The 18,504-nt window shown below is 43.9% G+C and overlaps 1 protein-coding gene across 2 annotated transcripts in view; it reads left to right on the top strand.

The window, feature by feature from the left end:
* ARHGAP18 (Rho GTPase activating protein 18) overlaps positions 1 to 5,632 on the top strand; it is a 108,693-nt gene extending 103,061 nt beyond the window's left edge. The window contains exons 15-16 of one of the 2 annotated variants that reach the window (XR_012645045.1): positions 3,038 to 3,738; positions 3,816 to 5,632. Coding sequence is in view for 1 of the 2 variants with exons in the window: in XM_074990587.1 (XP_074846688.1) it covers positions 3,038 to 3,129 (92 nt within the window). In the remaining variant the exon portion in view is untranslated. Of the gene's footprint in view, positions 1 to 3,037 lie in introns of both variants that reach the window. The other variant, XM_074990587.1, reaches the window with a different exon arrangement.
* The last annotated feature ends 12,872 nt before the right edge of the window (positions 5,633 to 18,504 follow it).

Raw genomic sequence — 18,504 nt, forward strand, 5'->3', positions numbered from 1 at the left:
TGTATATAAATAATACTGGGTTGCTTCACGTTTTGTGTGTGTAAGATGAGTACACATATTTTGTAATACTGGGAAGCCCTGTGATATTGGAGGTGTGTGTGTCTGTGTGTGAGACAGAAATAGTTTTACGGCTAGTTTATATCTGGACCCTTATTTTGCAATGAAGAAACTGGCTTATTGACTAGTACCTCTATTTGAAATGTAGTTGGTTTATGTGCCTGTTAAAGTGAAGAGGTGGCGAGCTGGAGACTGTTATGGCATATGGAGGAATGTTGGAAGCTTCCTGAGCAATCCTTTCCTTTGCTCATGAACCTTTGTGATAATTGCAGTATATCACTGCCTGGCTGTGTCTACCTACATTCCCCTTTTGAAAGGGAAATGCAAATGTGGCCAATCGGAAAAGCGAGTGAGGCGCTGATTCACATATCGTGCACCTCATTTGCATACTGCCAGCCTCTCGCTGTTCTGAAAGTGCTATTTTTGGGGGAAAAAACAAGCAGTGTAGGTGGGGTTCATTCGAAGGGAAACCACACTTTCGAAAGCACCCTTCTTATACTTTTCAGGAAGAAGGGTGCTTTCGAAAATGGGGTTTGTTTTGGAATGAACCCTATCTACAGTGCTTTTTTTTTTTTTCTGAAAACAGCACTTCCAGAACAGCGAGTGGCTGCCATTATGCAAACAATGTGTGTGTGATATGTAAATTGGTGCCTTATTTGTATTTCCGATTGGCCACATTTGCATTCCGAAAGCGGAATGTAGTGTAGACACAGCCCCTATGTTTTCTCCTTCTAATTACTGTAGCAGTTACTGTGGAGTTGCTGAAGAGAAGCTTCCTGACTTTAAGCAGCCTTGCACGCAGACAGGTTTTCATTTGTTGTGTCCTGGCTCTTCTGCTTTTGGCTGTCATTTTCTTCATGACGTGGCAAACTCATGCAGAGATTGCACAAAAGAGGAAAGAACTGTAACAGCTCACAGTAAAATGCAGCAACATGACCTATATCGTTAATTATTGATTGTTGCTCCTGAGTTTTTCCTTCTTCATCTGTATTCTACACGGGGCTGGCAGCATCAGCAGGTTGCTTGACACTACCTGTTACAAGACCAAATTTTCAGTTGCTTATAACTTTGCAAAATTTTCAAAGCTCGATTTGAAATGGCTCATGCTGTGTTTCTGCCTCAGGCTGATTATTTGCAGGGGATGGGGAATTGTGAGGCAGAGGAAAAGAGGTGAAATTTTATCCTAAATGGATAGGCCATTTCTGAGAACAAGGTTAGAGAAAAATAACCTTTTCTTTGAGAAGCTATTGTGCCTCCATGTTTTGAAGCAAGGATCTGAAGTTTGGCAATAGGACAGCGTTTGTGTCAGGTTTGCAGTCATGACATTTATGACTATTGTAATGCATGTGCACAGGAGGGCCAAATTAAAATTGTTCATGAAATCTTGAGTCTGGAATTTCTGAAGTTTGGAGTGCCTAGTTTGCCTACGTAATACATCTGTATATATACAGTAAACGCTTTCATATCTGGCAGCCCTAGGACCGGGAGATTGCAGATATTCAAATATCCTGGATAATAGAGAGGTATACCTAGCAATGCATAGCACTGAAGCAAAACAAGATTAGATATTAAGAAACAAAATGTTTGCAGACTACTTTATTTACAAACAACAGTGGTATTGTACACTGTAGACTTGATACTGTATTTGCTGTATTTATTTGTCTTTACTTTCACTATACCGTACTTATGGAAAATGTAACTAAAATTTATTTATGGTTAAAATGCTGGTTATTTGAGAGTTTTGGGTAGTAGAATGCCAGATATGAGAGAGCTTACAGTGTATCTGTTGATTATTTGAACAGCTTGGGAACATAGAAGATCAGAGCCCAAATAAGGAGACATATTTATGGTTCTACCTTTATTAATACTGACTTGCTGCCTTTCTAATCTTTGTAATAATTTTGCATTCATTTATGCTTAAATCATTATTTTCATAACAGCTGCTTGACATTAGCAAGAAGCAAAATATCAGCACAAGTTAAACAATGCCCTGCTTTTCCCTTCCATGACCTGACCTATCACAACCCAGTTGTGCACACTGGATACAAAGGAGCTGTTAAAGATCAAAACTCCTGTGACCTGGGAGCTGAAAGGTTGCACAGCTTTCTTGGTCCAAAGTGCCACCTCTTGAATTCCCCTCCAAAGAAATTGAAAATGACCATAAATGTGACAACCTTCATGTCTAAAGCTACATCTACACTGCAGCAATCTGTCGACAAAAGTTACGTCGCAAGATATCTTTTGACAAAACTTCTGGTGACAGATTGTGGCCACACATAAAAGTGGATCACTCTGTCACTCCACTCTGTTGACAGAGAGTGGCTAGACTGCCTGGCTGCTCTCACAACAGAACAGCCAACTGGAAGCACAACATACAGAGCTGACTCAGAAGCCTTGCCATTGACAGGAGGCCCCTAAAGCATCCCCATAGCTTTTTTGTCCAGAGATTCTGTTGATGAAGGTGTTCTGCCTCTCAGGTCGGGGAGGCAGAAGGCTGTCAAGAAGACTTCTGAGATATGTCGACCGTATGTTAATAGGATACATGTTTAGCACGTAGCTTCACTAGTTTTGTCAACAGTTCCAGGGTTTTTTTGACAAAACTCTGTAGTTTAGACATAGCTTAAATGTAAAACCCAACCTTTTGATTTATCCCTGCTCACATCAAGTCTTAGCTGCTGTAAGTCCAGTTTAGAGCCACTGAAGTCAACAGAGTACCCCAGTTTACATCATCTGAACAATCTGACCTAATTATGGACATGATAATTTTTAAAAAAACCACTAAGTGCAAGCTTCCGCAAGTCAAGGGAGAAATATGAGAGAGTAATTCTTGAAGTCACTTTTCCTCTGCTTTGTGAGATACCACAGGGATTGGCACAGTGTAAAAACGTAAATAGATTAGAACAATTCTATGAATACTGAAAGTAAATTCCTTTTTCTTAGATGTACTAAATCTAATCACACATCTCTTTTTTTTAATTAGGAGAACGCTGCCTTGACGATGATACCTACATGAACGATCTGTACCAACTCAACCCAAATGCCGAGTGGGTTATAAAGTCCAAGCATTATTAAACTCATAACAAATTACAAAGGAAAAAAAATATGTGGACAGGACTTTATAATACGGTGTACTCTAAAAGGACAGGATGTTATTTTATCTTTCAAGTGCATGGAACTATGAAAGGAATATTGTCAAACTTATTAAAACACTTACAAGTGGTCTCCACTAACTTGGCAATGTTTACCACAGTCACCATTCAGCAATATCTGAAATAGTAGTGTTCCCTGCCACACAGACTGAGATAAAGGGCTAATTGCGTGGTAACTGAAGATAAATGTTGGCTTTTCAGTGACAACCGTTATACCTTGCTAATGGTCCCATCTGGCAGGTCTTATGTTTATATCTATAATCTTTTTGCACTAGGGAGATCTATACTTTCTGTTTCATATGTGTTTTATAATATCTGTCATGGGGGGAACCCAATCTTGATTGGGGCTTCTGAGTGCTATATTAATAAATATATTAAATAAGAAGAATGATTCCAGAGATACTAAGTTTCAAGTGAGTCTGTGCTCACGAAAGCTCATGCTCAAAACTTTTCTGTTAGTCTGTAAGGTGCCACAGGACCCTTCATTGCTGTTAAAGTTTCATCAGTCACTGTGATATTCAAAGCAGACATAGTATAATATATCCTTGTCCCTGCCCCCAGTTTTTCCTTCTGGGATGCATTTTGATGAAAAGTGGGGGCAGGGACAAGGGTATATTATATATATTTTTTTTTTGTGAGAATTTCTATTTCTGCCCAGTGCAGGTGCTGGACAAACTACGTTGCACATCAATTTATATTATTGGCCTGGTGGTTTGATTGTCCCGTATAAAATTCCTTACCATCAAGAATACAATGTGAGTCCACTTGAAAGCCTACAGTCCTTAGCAGTGTTCTTTCTACTGTTAGGATCTCGGCATAAAATGTAAAGACACTGAGTGGTTTTAGTACTGCCACACTGGGACACTGCCTGCACTACGGATTTTCTGAGACCATTTAACAGATTTCAAAACATTTTGCAAACTGCCAAAGGTTGCCAATTACGTACGCATTTCAGAACACAAACATTCAGGGTAAATAAAACAACTGTAGCAAGCAACTGGGTTCTGAAAGTCACATTTAGCAAATTATGAAAATGCCCCCGCGCTCCTAGAGCCTTCACTGACGAGTTAACCCAGACTCTCACTTGTTGCCACTAAACTCTCTCCTGACTCCACACAGAATCCTTTTACCAACTATATTGGTGCTTTAGACAGATGCAGGCTTTGCAGTGTGGTTACTCACCTGCGCTAGCTCAGTGCCAGTGCTGCTTGGTTGGTCTAACCGTCCAATGAAAACATACCCTCTGAACCAAAATTTTCCCCTTGGACACGCTTATGATCTCATTGGTCTCAAAGGGAGTCTTGCACACGTGTCCAAGGGAAGAATCAGGCCTTCTGGACCTGGTCCAAAACCAGTGATTAGGAAAAGAAATCTTTTCAATAAGCTTTGGGTCAGGCTTTCCCACGACCATTCACAAGCAAACTTAAAATACACTGTTGGAACTGTCTGTCGCATCAGCAACAAATCTGCAATAGAATAGATCTGCAAAAGGTTCTGGAATGTGTTCTATTTAGAAAGAGCTGTGTGCAGATCCGCTGGTTACTTATTCTATTTAGGTAAGACACAATCTCTGAACAATTAGTATGTGTGTGGTTGTGATATTTTTCTGGTTTTGTTATTAATCAAGGCAGCAGAAAATATTGTAAGGGGGCAGAAGGAATTGTTCCAGGGATTCCTTAACAAATCATCTTGGCCACATGTAGATGGCCCATTAGCAGAGCACTGCTGCCAGCTGCGCTCTGCTAATGACAGGTCATGAAATTGCAAATGGAGAACCATTTGCAAACTCGCATGGCTAATTAGCATAGCCACGCAAGATTTTACTGTCGGCAGGGAGCGTGCCGGCAGCACAGCGGCTGTCTGGACATGGCTGTGCTGGCTAAGCCCCCTCTGCCGCTAAGTGGGTGTCTAGACATGGCCGTGTGAATAGAACAAAGATACTATATTGTAAATACAAGGAAGGTTGTAAGAAGCAAAAAACAAACAAAAAAAAACTTGAATAAATATTTATGAGCCTAGAATGTAATAAATAGAAGGCACTTTAGATGTGTCAGACAACAAACTGTGTGTTCATTATACTTTATTTGTAGTTCTTTTAAAAAAAAACAAATTACATGTTACTGGAACTCTAGATATTTTTTTAATCAGGGACAACGTGCTGATAAGCAGAACAGCTGAAAAATTTCACCTTGGGTGGCTGTGATTCTTTAAATAACTTTGTTACTGCTTTAGTGCCATTACTTTTTATTTAAAAGAATTTTTGTAATTTTTAAAATTCTCTCATTTTAATTATTATGCTTGTTTGTACATGAGATGAACACGAAAGCAATGCTGACTAGTTGTTGAATGAATTTTTTGTTTTAAATGCCTCACTTTATAATCTGTACAGGTAGTCTATAGCTTTATATATAAAAGAGATGTTTAAGATGAAACCTCGTTTATTTGTTTTTTTTCTCTTGGGGAAATATGGAATACTGTATAGTAACAACTATGTGTTGCTTTCATGTGCCCTGTAATAGCCCACACAACCTTGGATGTTTGACTACCCGATAGGTCAACTACTAAAGAAGAGTCCTCATTTTAAGCAGGAAGACTAACTATTTATCAGGGTGCTCCATTGTAATACTACACAGCAGTTTTGGTGGAGTGCTACAGTCGTCGGCTGTCACTTTACGCCTCAAAATTTTGAGGAGCAAAGGGATTTTGAAGTACCCCAGGCACTTCAAAGTACCGGCGGGTGAGCTGCGGCTACACGCATGCCAGCACTTCAAAGTTTAATACTTTGAAGTTGCCGCCGGGGGGGAGGGTGATTTGCTTAATGAAGTGCTGCATATGCACCGCAGCACTTCATAATAAACTCCCAACACCTAATTACCATCCTCCCTTCGAAGTAGGGAGCTAGTGTAGACACAGCCCAAGTGAGTGATTTTCCTTTACTTCAGCTTCCCCAGCTGAGGGAGGGGAAGTGGCAGCCTGCAGCACAGCTTCCTTTTCCCACAGACCAGACCCAGCCCATGAAGCTCAGGGCTCCCCTCCCACAGCACTGGTATTGGTGTCCCAACCATGCCATGTAATGTGGCTTGGGGGTCTGAGCCCACCCACCAGCCAGTCCCGGACCACTAGGGGTCCCCAGACCACACTTTGAGAGTCACTGCTCTAAACACATATACACACACACTAGCTAAGGGAGACCTCTGATGGGCCTGAGAGAACCATCACCTCAAAACCCCAGACCCCATTGATCAGCAGCCTATGGACAGAGACTTCAGGATTGCCCACCTTGTGCAACAGTAGCTGATGTGAAGAACAAATGGCAGGCAGGGCACCCATGTAGCTGAGTTTCCATGAAGATGCTGGGACACGTGGGGAGGGGTACATCATCACACGGAAGGGTTGCTGATGTAGCAGTGGGGAAAGCTTGATATATTTAGGGTAGCTGGGAGAGGAGTGACAGAAGCACAATGCAATGGCTACAAGGAAGTGTACTTTACCCAGTGAATTGCAAGTATATTGGCTTCTGAGCTGGAAGTTTTTGAAAGACTCTTGCTAATAGTTTGGCAGCATATAGGTGGTTTTAAGATGACCACAGCTGCTTGCAGAATATACCACCAGCCTATCAACAGTTCAAATGCAGTGAAAAAGATAGCTGGACAGAAGAAATATGTGCTAAATGAGTATATTTCCTTTGTGCCAAATCTAAATATATGTACCCATCAGACCTCTATTACAAATACTTTTTTGAATGAAGCAATCATTTAAAAGAGTAACGTATGCTTGAAGCACCAATAATATGTATAATAAATAGTTATGTAGCCTGGTGTGTAAATGATGCAAAGCACTGTGAACATTTGTACTCGTAATCCCTGCCTGCCCCGCCAGGCAGCTAAATCAGCATCAGCCCCATTTTATAGCTGAGAAGCTGTGTTTCAGTAACTTGTCCTGAGGCTCAAAGGGAGGTAACCAATCAGAGGCTATGTCTACACTAGCCCCAAACTTTGAAATGGCCATGCAAATGGCCATTTTGAAGTTTACTGATGAAGCGCTGAAATACACATTCAGCACCTCATTAGCATGTGGGCGGCTGCGGCACTTCGAAATTGATGCGGCTCACCGCCGCACAGCTCGTCCGGACGGGGCTCCTTTTCGAAAGGACCCCGCCCACGTCTAAGTCCCCTGATTCCTATGAGTAGATGAAGTCAATTTCGAAGTGCTGCGGCCACCCGCATGCTAATGAAGTGCTGAATATGTATTTCAGCGCTTCATTAGTAAACTTCGAAATGGCCATTTGCATGGCCATTTCGAAGTTTGGGGCACGTGTAGACATGGCCAATGTGATTTTTTTGGACCTGTCTTCATTTTTGAGCTCCTGCCCATCTGCTGTGTGCCTGTGAGAGAGAGAGAGAGAGAGAGAGAGAGAGACAATGAATGCTGCCAGCTCCTGCAAATTTATTAAGGGGATTCCAGCCCACGCTGCAAGAGCTCTTGCTGGCTGCCTGATGGCACGGACCTGCCAGCCGTTTGCCAAACTTCAGGATTCTGTCCCTCCAACCCCATATCTGCTGAGGCCCCCATCCCCTTTTAATTACGAGCTTCACACAGGCCCCCCCGTCTCTTGGCCCCACAAGCAGTTCTGTCTCACCTGCTCACACGTGCTCTTTGTTTAGCTCCTGAGGTCTTAGCGTTACCTCTGTCGGAGGCCGAGGGGTTGGGCAGTTGCTGAAGCATTCGCGTCTCCTTCCAAGACTTGGGGCAGGACTCGGGACCCAGCTCTAAATATTTGTCACACGCCTCCCACTTTCCAGGTCTGGGTGTGAGGAAGGGGTGAGAAGCATTCCCTGAGCTCTTTCTTCTCCCTTCTTCCCTCCTGGCTTCTCTCTCCACCCAAAAACTCATCTCAGCTCCTGGAAGGATGAGATGAGCTGCCTCTAGACACAACCTTGAGTAGGGTCAGCATTTCAGGGTTTTTTGGGTGGAAGTGGTGTTGGGGGACAGGTAACAGCCATGCTGAACCACAGGGCAAGGTGGGAGAAGGACTGGCTCCAAACCCCCGAAGGCCCCTTCCCAAGCTTGGTGAGTGGCAAAGAGTCACAATGCTGCTCCAGCCCCTGTGAAATGCTCCACATGGTAGTTCAAAGGGGCCAGGCAATCCTAGCTGCCCTTGAAGGGCTGGCCCAGGCACAATTTCCCGTCTTGACCCCTGCTGGTGTGTGTGTGTGTGTGTGTGTGTGTGTGTGTGTGTGTGTGTGTGTGTGTGTGTGTGTGTGTGTGTGTGTGTGTGTGAGACAGAGAGAGAGAGAGAGAGAGAAAGAGACGAGGGTACCCTCCCGCTGTGTGTGGCTCGCCTCGCCCCCTGTGTGTGTGGCTGGGCTGGGGCTCTCCCTTCCCACTGAGTGTATGTGCATATTCTTGCTTTACATACACCTATATTAGTAACTGATGGTGCAGGGCCATGGTGGCACACATCTAAACAAGCACACATGACCTCAGTATTGGTGCACAAGACAAAACTCACTCCACTTATGGATGAAAACTCTTAGAAGGAACAGTGCCCCCACATCCCAACCCTCTGCCTCCTGAAACCCCACTACACACCTCATCCCTCTGTCCCAAATCCCCTGCACGACACCCAACATTTAAATTTCTTACAGGCCCTGTTTTATCGCAGCACTCCCCACCACCAAGTGGTAGGTTGTGATAGTACACTACCTGTAAGAAATTTGTTACTTTCACCCCGGTAATGAATAAGCACAAAGTATTGGAAGGAGGCTCCAATGTTATTATTGCTCTAAGGACTTGCGAGTATAAACTTCACCTCCATGACATTCAGTGAAAATACTCAAATTTGAGAGACTCTGCTACCGTCAGAAATATTAAAAAGCAAGCAGGAGCTAAGATTAGTAACAGAGAGAAAGCCGTGCTAGTCTATATACTATCAAAACAAAAGAGCAATAATGTAGCACTTTAAAGACTAACAAAATAATATAATAATATTTATAAAAATAAATATAAAATTATAGTAATAATAATAACAACAATATAAAATAATTATTTTGTTAGTCTTTAAAGTGCTACGTTACTGCTTTTTTTTTTTTTTGATAGCAGCTAAGATTATTTACCAGTTGAAAGAGAAGGATAGTACAGGAGACACACAGCTATAAAATGGCTGGCTGTTTAGAGCAAAGATTTGTTGTTTCTTCACAATAACTACGAGCAAAGGTGTTCTGGGAAAAAGTCCTTGGAATTCAAAAGGGCATTTGCTATCCTGCTGAGGAATCAACATTTGTGTGTAACAGTCTGAGCCCTACCTAGTATCTGACCCAGCCCACTGTAAAGGAAAGTCTCTCTCAGACAAGTACAAAGTAGAATTAAATGGAAGAATAGTTGCCCCACCCTGGGTTACCAGCATTCCCCCTCAAAAATTGGAGAGTTGGAAAACATAGGAAAGTTTTATGTGTAATATAAGCAATGCGTGTGGTGTGACAGCATGTTTGTTCCTTGACAGCAGGGAAAGAGCCCAGCAAGTGGTCAGTCTTTAGTGCTGCTGCTCTTACAATGAAGCATTCCTAGAGGATGGAGCAAAGAATAGTGAGCCTGAGGGATGTGGGGAGAAGAGTGAACTAGCTTTTTAGTCAGACTGTTTGAGGGCAGGCAGGGTGGGGAACCCTCAGTGAAACAGCAGAGCCAGAGATGCATAAATAAAGTGTCCTACATTCCTCACACTCCTGAGTACAGTGGAGGCAGCAGCCAATGTCCTGCAGTGGCAGGGTTCTGGGAGTGGAGTGTGTGTGTGTGTGGAGCTGCTGCCCTCCCCCGCAGCCCCACCAAATGATGCTTCTGTCTCTGACTGAGGAAGGGCAGCCAACCAGAAGGCATTTCTCTCCCGCCCTTCCCCCCCCACCCAGGCCAGACTGAAATTGAGGAAAGAGTCATACATTCCAGTGGCATTGTGATGATCTAAGCTCAACTCCCATACAACATGGGCCATAGAACTTCCCCAAAATAACTACTATGATGTGGTCTTTAGAAAACCATCCACACTTGCTTGAGAATTGTCATTGCTCCTTTGGGTAATTACTCTCTCTGTCAAAAATTTACATGTTATTTCCAGTCTGAATTTGTCTAGCTTCAGCTTCAAGGCTGTCTATCCAGGCATACCTTTCTCCGCTAGACTGAAGAGCTCATGACTAAATATTTTTAACCATGTGGGTATTTACAGACTGTAATCATCACCCCTTAATCGGCTCTATTTTTTAAGCTAAATAAATGGAGTACCTTGAGTCTGTCTCTACAAAGCATGTATTTTAATTCTTAAATCACACTCATGGTTCTTCCCTGAATCCCTTTCATTTTATCAACATCCTTCTTGAAGTGTGGGCATCAGAGCTGGATACAGTATTCTAGCAGCACTTGCCCAAGCGCCAGATACAGAGGTAAAACAACCTCTCTGCTCCCGCTTGAGGTTCCTTGTCTATGCATCCAAGGATCACATTGGCCGTAGCATCATGCTGAGAGCTCATGCTCTGAGGATTATCTCAACCTCCTAAACTTTTTCAGAGTCACTGCTTTCCAAGATAGAGGCTCCCAGCCTCTAAGTATGGTCTACAGTCTTTGTTTCTAGATAATAGATGTTTGCATTTAGCTATGTTAAAATGTTTGCTTGCGCCCAGTTTACCAAATGATCCAGATCAGGCTGAATCAGTTACTTGACTTCTTTATTTTTCTGCTATTCCCACAATTTTTGTGTTAGCTGTACATTTCATCAGTGATGGCTTTTGTTTTCCTCTACATCATTAATAAAAATATTAAATACCTTCAGGCCAAGAACTGAGGCGGATTCCGTTAGAAACACATCTGTTCAGTGATGACTCCCTGTATACAGTTACATTATGAAACATATCAATTAGCCAATTTTTATCTAATGAATGCATTTCTTGTTGATTTTACACCATTCTAGGTTTTTAATGAAAAGGTCATGTGATCCTATGTCAAAGGCCCTACAGCCATCAAGACATGAACACTATTACCTTTATAACCACATTTGTAATCTTACCAAAAAGTTAGTGTGATAGGATCTATGTTCTATAAAAGCCATTTTGATTGGCATGCATTATGTTACTGTTGTTTAATTCTTTATTAATCAAGTTACGCTTCAACTGTTTAGTTATCTTGCACGGATCAAGGACAAACCGACACATCTATAATTCCCTGGGTCATCTTATTTCTCATTTTAAAAATATTGCTGCCCTTGTATAAAGCCTGTGTTCAGTCTAGTACAATGCAGACGTAAGTCCTGTAACTTTCTGTAAGCGGTGCAACAGTCATTGCCTGTATGAACCTTCAGCTTTGTAACAGTAGCTTTGTTTTATAGATTTGCTTTTGTTCTACACAGTTATATTTTGTTTCATGAGCTCTGTTTTGTAGCAACTACTAGTCTATATTAAGTATTATAAGTTAGTAAGAAATTGTTTACAGATATGATAAGTCAGTAAGAAATCCTGGGTGTTCCTCTGTAAAAGAATGGTCTTGCTTTGAAATGAGCTTTCCTTTGTGCAAGTGAGGAAGTGTGAATGTGGGTGTTTGTGCAATGGAATCAGTCCCTGAAGCCAGCGTGTCTGGATGACCAGCTGACAGAAGCACCTGGATGGCCAGGGTATAATAGGAGCTGAGCCCTGCAAAATCATCTACCCAAGAAAAAGAAAGAGGCCCCATCAAGAGAAGATCAAAGTCCCATCTGCTGTTAGCTGATGACTCATAATTACAGTCCTGGGACAGTGGTGATGACTCATGGTCATACCCCATCCAGGGGCAATGGGACAGGACAAGAGGATCGAAACATATAAAAGATGGGTGCAAAGCGAAAGGAGTGCTTCTTGCCATCACTTCTCTGCAGGAGTCAATCTGCCCAGGATGGATGGTGCTGACTGCTCCTGAGTACTACCCAGACAAGAGCAAGCTGACAAGGGGGGGTGGGGGTCATACAGTTAGTTTGCTGCTCCAGATTCATGACTGTAGGCAGACACACTGGACCCACTAAGCCTCAGCTTCCTCCACTGTCCCTATGCAGCTTTTCACCGGAGTGTGAGTTCACCTGTGTAAGTGTGTGAGTGCAGAACAGTATGAATGTGTGTGTGTGTGTGTGTGTGTGTGTGCGTGAGCGCACCTGAAAGCCAGGTTCCCTTGTTTCCTTTAATCTAATAGTGGCATTTAATAAGTTGTAACCCTGGGGTGGTCTCTAGTATAAAATACGGTAACAGATGCAACAAAAACTTTCTTCCAATCTTCTCAGACTTCCCCAGTTTTTCAAGACATGCTGAATAAAATCAACATTAACAGTCTATCAAGTGTCTTAGCCAGCTCTTTCAAAACTATTGCATGCATGTTTTCTGGATATGTTGATTTAAAAAGTCTACATTTTGCAGCAGCTGTTTATCTTCCTCCTGAAATACTAGTGGAAAGGAAACAATGTTATCAGAGGCTATGAACTTTTTTTCCTCCAAACATGGAACAGAAATATTTATTGAATGATTTTGACTATTTTGCATTATTATTGATAATTCTACCATTTCCAGCTTGCAAAGGAGGGTATGGGAACTTCTCCAGTAGCGAAAGACTGACTCCAGTCCTGGCCAAAATTACATCCCTGGCATCAGTGGGAGAAATGGCAACACTGGGAAAGTGGAATGACAGCCTTTCTATAGAGTTTTTTAACTTATTATATAGAACCATAGAACAATAGAGCTGGATGAGACCTAAAAAAGCCATCAAGTCCAGCCCCCTGCTCTAAGCAGGACCAAACCCATCAGGTCAGCCCCGCCAGGGCTTTGTCGAGGCGAGACTTAAACACCTGCAGGGACGGAGACTCCACTACTTCCCTTGGTAGACCATTCCAATGCTTCACAACCCTCCTAGTGAAAAGGTTTTTCCTAATTGTCAACCTGGACCTCTCCAACCACAACTTGAGACCATTGTTCCATGTTCTGCCACCCGTGACCACTGTGAACAGCCTCTCTTCAGCCTCTTTGCAGCCTCCCTTCAGTAAGTTGAAGGCTGTTATCAAGTTCCCCCTCAGTCTTCTCTTCTGCAGACTAAACAGTCCCAATTCCCTCAACCTTTCTTCATAAATCATATGCTCCAGCCCCCTAATTATTTTGGTCGCCCTCCGCTGGACCCTCTCCAGTGTATCAACATCCTTCCTATAAATGGGGGCCCAGAACTGGACACAGTACTCCAGATGCGGCCTCACCAAAGCCGTATAAAGAGGAATAATCACTTCTCTGGATCTACTGGCAATGCTCCTCTTGATGCAACCTAATATGCCATTAGCTTTCTTGGCTACAATGGCACACTGTTGACTCATGTCCAGCTTTTTGTCCTCTACAACTCCCAGATCCTTTTCTGCAAAACTACTATTGAGCCAGTTGGACCCCAGCTTGTAACAATGCTTGGGATTCTTCCGGCCCAAGTACAGGACTCTACACTTGCCCTTATTGAGCCTCATCAGATTTCTTGCAACCCAGTCTTCTAATTTGTCTAAGTCAGTCTGGACCCTGTCCTTACCCTCCAGCGTACCTACCTCTCCCCCTAGCTTAATGTCATCCTCAAACTTGCTGAGGGTGCAAACCAACCCCTCATGCAGGTCATTGATAAATATGTTGACTAGAAAAGGACCCAGAACCGAACCTTGGGGCACTCCACTAGAAACTGACCACCAGCCCGACATCAAGCCGTTGATCACTACCCTCTGGGCTCTACCTTCTAGCCAGCTTTCTATCCATCTTACCATCCATTTATCCAACCCATATTCCTTTAACTTGCCGACCAGAATGTTGTGGGAGACCATATCAAAAGCTTTGCCAAAGTCCAGATAAATCACATCCATTGATTTTCCCCTATCCACAGAGCCAGTTATCTCATCGTAGAAACTAATCATATTGGTCAGGCATGACTTGCCCTTCATGAATCCATGCTGACTATTCCTGATCACTCTCCCCTCCTCCAAGAGCCTCAAAATGACTTCCTTGAGGAGGCCCTCTATGATTTTTCCAGGGACTGATGCAAGACTGACCAGCCTATAGTTCCCTGGATCATCCTTCTTCCCTATTTAAAAGATGGGCACTTCATTTGCCTTTTTCCAATCATCCAGGATCTCTCCCGATCACCACGACTTTTGAAAGATAACGGCCAAGGGCTGGTCAACAACATACGCCAACTCCCTCAGAACTCTAGGATTAATTAGGTCTGGGCCCATCGATTTATGTACATTTAGCTTTTTTAGATAGCTCCTAACCTGTTCTTTCCCCACCAAAGGCTGCCCACCTTCATCCCACAATGCATCACTTATCGCATTAGTCCAGGAGCTGTCTTTGTCCGTGAAGACAGAGGCAAAGAAAGCATTAAGTACTTCAGCTTTCCCTACATCATCTGTCACTGGGTTACCTCCCTCATCCAGTAGGGGGCCCACGCCCTCTCTGATCACCTTCTTCTTGTTAACATGCCTGTCGAAAACTATTCAGGAATATAATTTCCTATTCCAATTTGCTGGGTCAAAAAAGCTGTAGAAAGGTGCTGTGTACTTTCCATAATAGTAATAAAGCACAAGGAGATAGGGATCTTCTGGGCATTACTGTAATACTAATAAATAGTACTACTACTGAGAAGACCCTGGTTCCAGTCCTGTATTCTATTAGATAAAACTACCTCTCTACCATACCAAGTTACCTCTACGAGGCCCCAGTCCTGCAGACGTTGCTTTACTTCAGTGTAGGCACAATGGTTTGCTCACATTGTAAATTTTAAGTTTGGGGCTTCAGTCGATTCTGTGTTTTTATTTCATGGACTGCCTTGTGTCTAAAGAACACTGTAACTACTGCTGGGTTCTTACATGTTTGCTGTCTGGTGTAATGCATTGCCTCCTTTGGGAAGATGGCATAACAGATTGGTGTTATAACAGGCATCGCCTCCCTTCCCAGTCAGAATGATGTGTTGTTTCTATAAAATTCCTTTAAACTACCCTAGGCAATAAAATGTATGTGTGTGTGTGTGTTTTTTTTTAAACTTGAGTGTGCTTTTCCATCAATGCACTTTCTGATTTCTTCTTTTCTATGTTCTTTCATTTTCCCTTTTTAAATGTAAGATCTCTCCTTTTCTTCACAATAGGTGGCAGTATTGCTCAGGCATTGTCTTCAGAGTCTCAGTACATCAGTAATCAAGAATGGGAGAAGTTTGAAATTCTTCTATTCGTGGTATAAAAACTTGGTAGAGATGACGGGAGTAAGCATAGATATTGTCTAAGTGCAAGAAAAACATTTACTGAACACAAAAAGCATGGAATAGATCAGCTGGCCTGTGAAGGTTTGTCATCCTCAACACATAAATCAGGGAAATTGCAACTGAATTTGAGAACAACAAGAAGTCCTGTGGCATCTTATAGACTAAAAGATATTTTGGAGCATAAGCTTTTGTGGGCAAAGACCTGCTTTGTTAGATGCATGGGGGGGGGTGTCATAGAAGTATTTAAAGCGTGGAGTCTCAGTAAAAGGGAGGGCCAGAGTTGACAAGGTCTATTCAGTCAGGGTGGAAATGGCCCATTATCAGTAGTATACCGCAAGAGAGGAGAAAAAACAAGTCAGATCAGTCGGGGTGGGGGTGAGGGGGGAGGATGTGGCCCATTTTCAGATTCTAATGGGAAGGTGTGAACTTCCAGAGCAGAGAAACTGCTTTTGTAAGGGGCCAGCCACTCCCAGTCTCTGTTTAACCCAAATGAATTGCAGCTCAGAGATTTCTCTTGCCATTTTATTTTTGAAATGTTTTTGTTGTAGGACAGCTACTTTTAAATCTGTTACTGAGAGTCCAGGGACATTGAAGTGTTCTGCTACAGGCTTTTGTACGTTACCATTCCTGATGTCTGATTTATGTCCAGTTATTCTTTTATGGAGAGACTGTCCAGTCTGGCCAATGTAAATTGCAGTGGGGCATTGCTGGCACATGATGGCATATATTATATTAGTAGATGTGCAGGTAAAGGAGCCCCTGATGGTATGGTTGATGTGTGTTCCTGTGATGATATCGCTGGTGTAGATGTGTGAGCAGAGTTGGCAGCGAGGTTTGTTGCTGGGATTGGTTCCAGGTTTAGAGTTACTGTTGTGTGGTCTATAGCTGCTGGTGAGGATTTGTTTAAGGTTGGCAGGCTGTCTGTAGGCAAGGACAGGCCTGCCTCCCAAGGTCTGTGAGAGTGAAGGATCGTTGTCCAGGATGGAGATGCTCTGAGGATGCCCTGGAGAGGCTTTAGCTGGGGGCTGAATATGATGGCCACTCTGGGAGGGGCTCTGTGCCCGGACCTGCTCTAGGTGCATGGCATTGCTGCACCAGGAGCCACTGTGGGTGGCTTGGCATATGGCACTGCTGTGGGCGGGGAGACCAGAGGAGCCACTGACCTGGATGGAATGTCACTTAATAGTCTGGTTATTTTAATGCCAGCTGAAAGAGAGTTTACTGTTTGCATAAATCCCTGGCAAACTGAAGTGAGCTGCAACCCACAAAAGCTTATGCCCTAATACGTTCTTTAGCATTTCTGGTGCCACGGGACTCCTTGTTGTTTTGGCATTTACACTGTTATTCATTGCTCAAATTAGATCCTGGGTCTGTGCTAACACCCTTACTTTCTTACGCTTTTTCGTATTCATCAGTCCTTTCATACATAGTTCTTAAAAACTCTTCAAGCTTTAGGTCAGCTTGTATTATTGCATTGTCCTGTCATTTATTCCCATAAACTGTTGCCAGCAAAAAGGGGAAACTCTGAAAGGTGCATTGACATAAATAGCAGAATCTCTCAGGTTCATACAGGGACACGTATTGCTGATTACCAGCTACTGCAAATGAATGGCCCGATCCACTGTAGTACTGAGTAAACATCCCTAGTACTTGTGGGAACATGTAAAACCTCTCAGGAGACATTCTGCTCCTCACACAATGGCTGTGTCTACACGTGCCCCAAACTTCGAAATGGCCATGCAAATGGCCATTTCAAAGTTTACTAATGAAGCGCTGAAATGCATATTCAGCGCTTCATTAGCATGCGGGCGGCAGCGGCGCTTCGAAATTGACGAGCCTTGCCGCCGCGCGGCGCGTCCAGACGGGGCTCCTGTTCAAAAGGGCCCCGCCTACTTCGAAGTCCCCTTATTCCCATGAGCTCATGGGAATAAGGGGACTTCGAAGAAGGTGGCGTCCTTTCGAAAAGGAGCCCCGTCTGGACGCGCCGTGCGGCAGCAAGGCTCGTCAATTTCGAAGTGCCGCTGCCGCCCGCATGCTAATGAAGCGCTGAATATGCATTTCAGCGCTTCATTAGTAAACTTTGAAATGGCCATTTGCATGGCCATTTCGAAGTTTGGGGCACGTGTAGACACAGCCAATATGTGCTTTATGTTGGCTAATGCTTTATAATACTTTACAGGTTGAACCTTTGAAATCTGGGACTCTCTGGTTTGGCAACATCTGAGGTCCATCGGGAGCATGGATGTTGCTGGAACAGAGAAACCCAGTGTCTGGGAGTGTGAGACAGCTAGGAGTCTGGCATCTGGAAGCTCCAGCCAGGGTTGGGCAGCCATAGCTGGCCCCTGCAGCAGGAAGGCCAGTGCAGGCCAGGAAGCCAGCAGTGGCTGGGAGCTGCAACCGGTTCAGGATGACATTAGCAGCTGGAGAGCCTAAGGCCTCAAGGGCCATGAAGGCACTAGTGGTTGGGCAACCAGCAACAGCTGGGGCCTGGAGGCTGGTGGCATCCAGGGAGCCACTGGTGGGGGGTCGGGGAGCCGCAGCTGGGAGCACCAACTGGAGCTGGGAAGCTGTAGCCAGGCTGGTGGCAGGGGAGCAGTGGGACCCAGAGAGGAGACCAGTGTCCAGGGCTGATGGCCGGGAGTGGAACCCAGGAACAGGGGATGCTGGCCAGCAGGGGGGCATTGACCTTCTCTGGTCCAGCAAAACCCCTGGTCTAGGACTGCTCAGGTCCTGAGGGTGCCAAAACAGGAAAGACGAACCTGTAGTCTATCAATATTGCAAGACATCACTGCCTCAGTCTGATTAACTTTTGCTGATAAATGGTGGAGTCACAGGGCTGATGATGGGTTAGTAGTTGGAGGGGAGTGCGCGCGTGTGTGTGTGTGTGTGTGTGTGTGTGTGTGTGTGTGTGTGTGGCTGCGGGGGTGGCTGATAATTTGAAATGACTGAGTTTGCAAACAAGTCAATGGGAAGCAAGTGGCGTTCTGCTCTACTGATGAAGGCGTACGCTGACACTGGACACTACATT

Source organism: Carettochelys insculpta, chromosome 3 (genome assembly GCF_033958435.1).
Source record: "Carettochelys insculpta isolate YL-2023 chromosome 3, ASM3395843v1, whole genome shotgun sequence".
NCBI classification, from domain to species: domain Eukaryota; kingdom Metazoa; phylum Chordata; order Testudines; family Carettochelyidae; genus Carettochelys; species Carettochelys insculpta.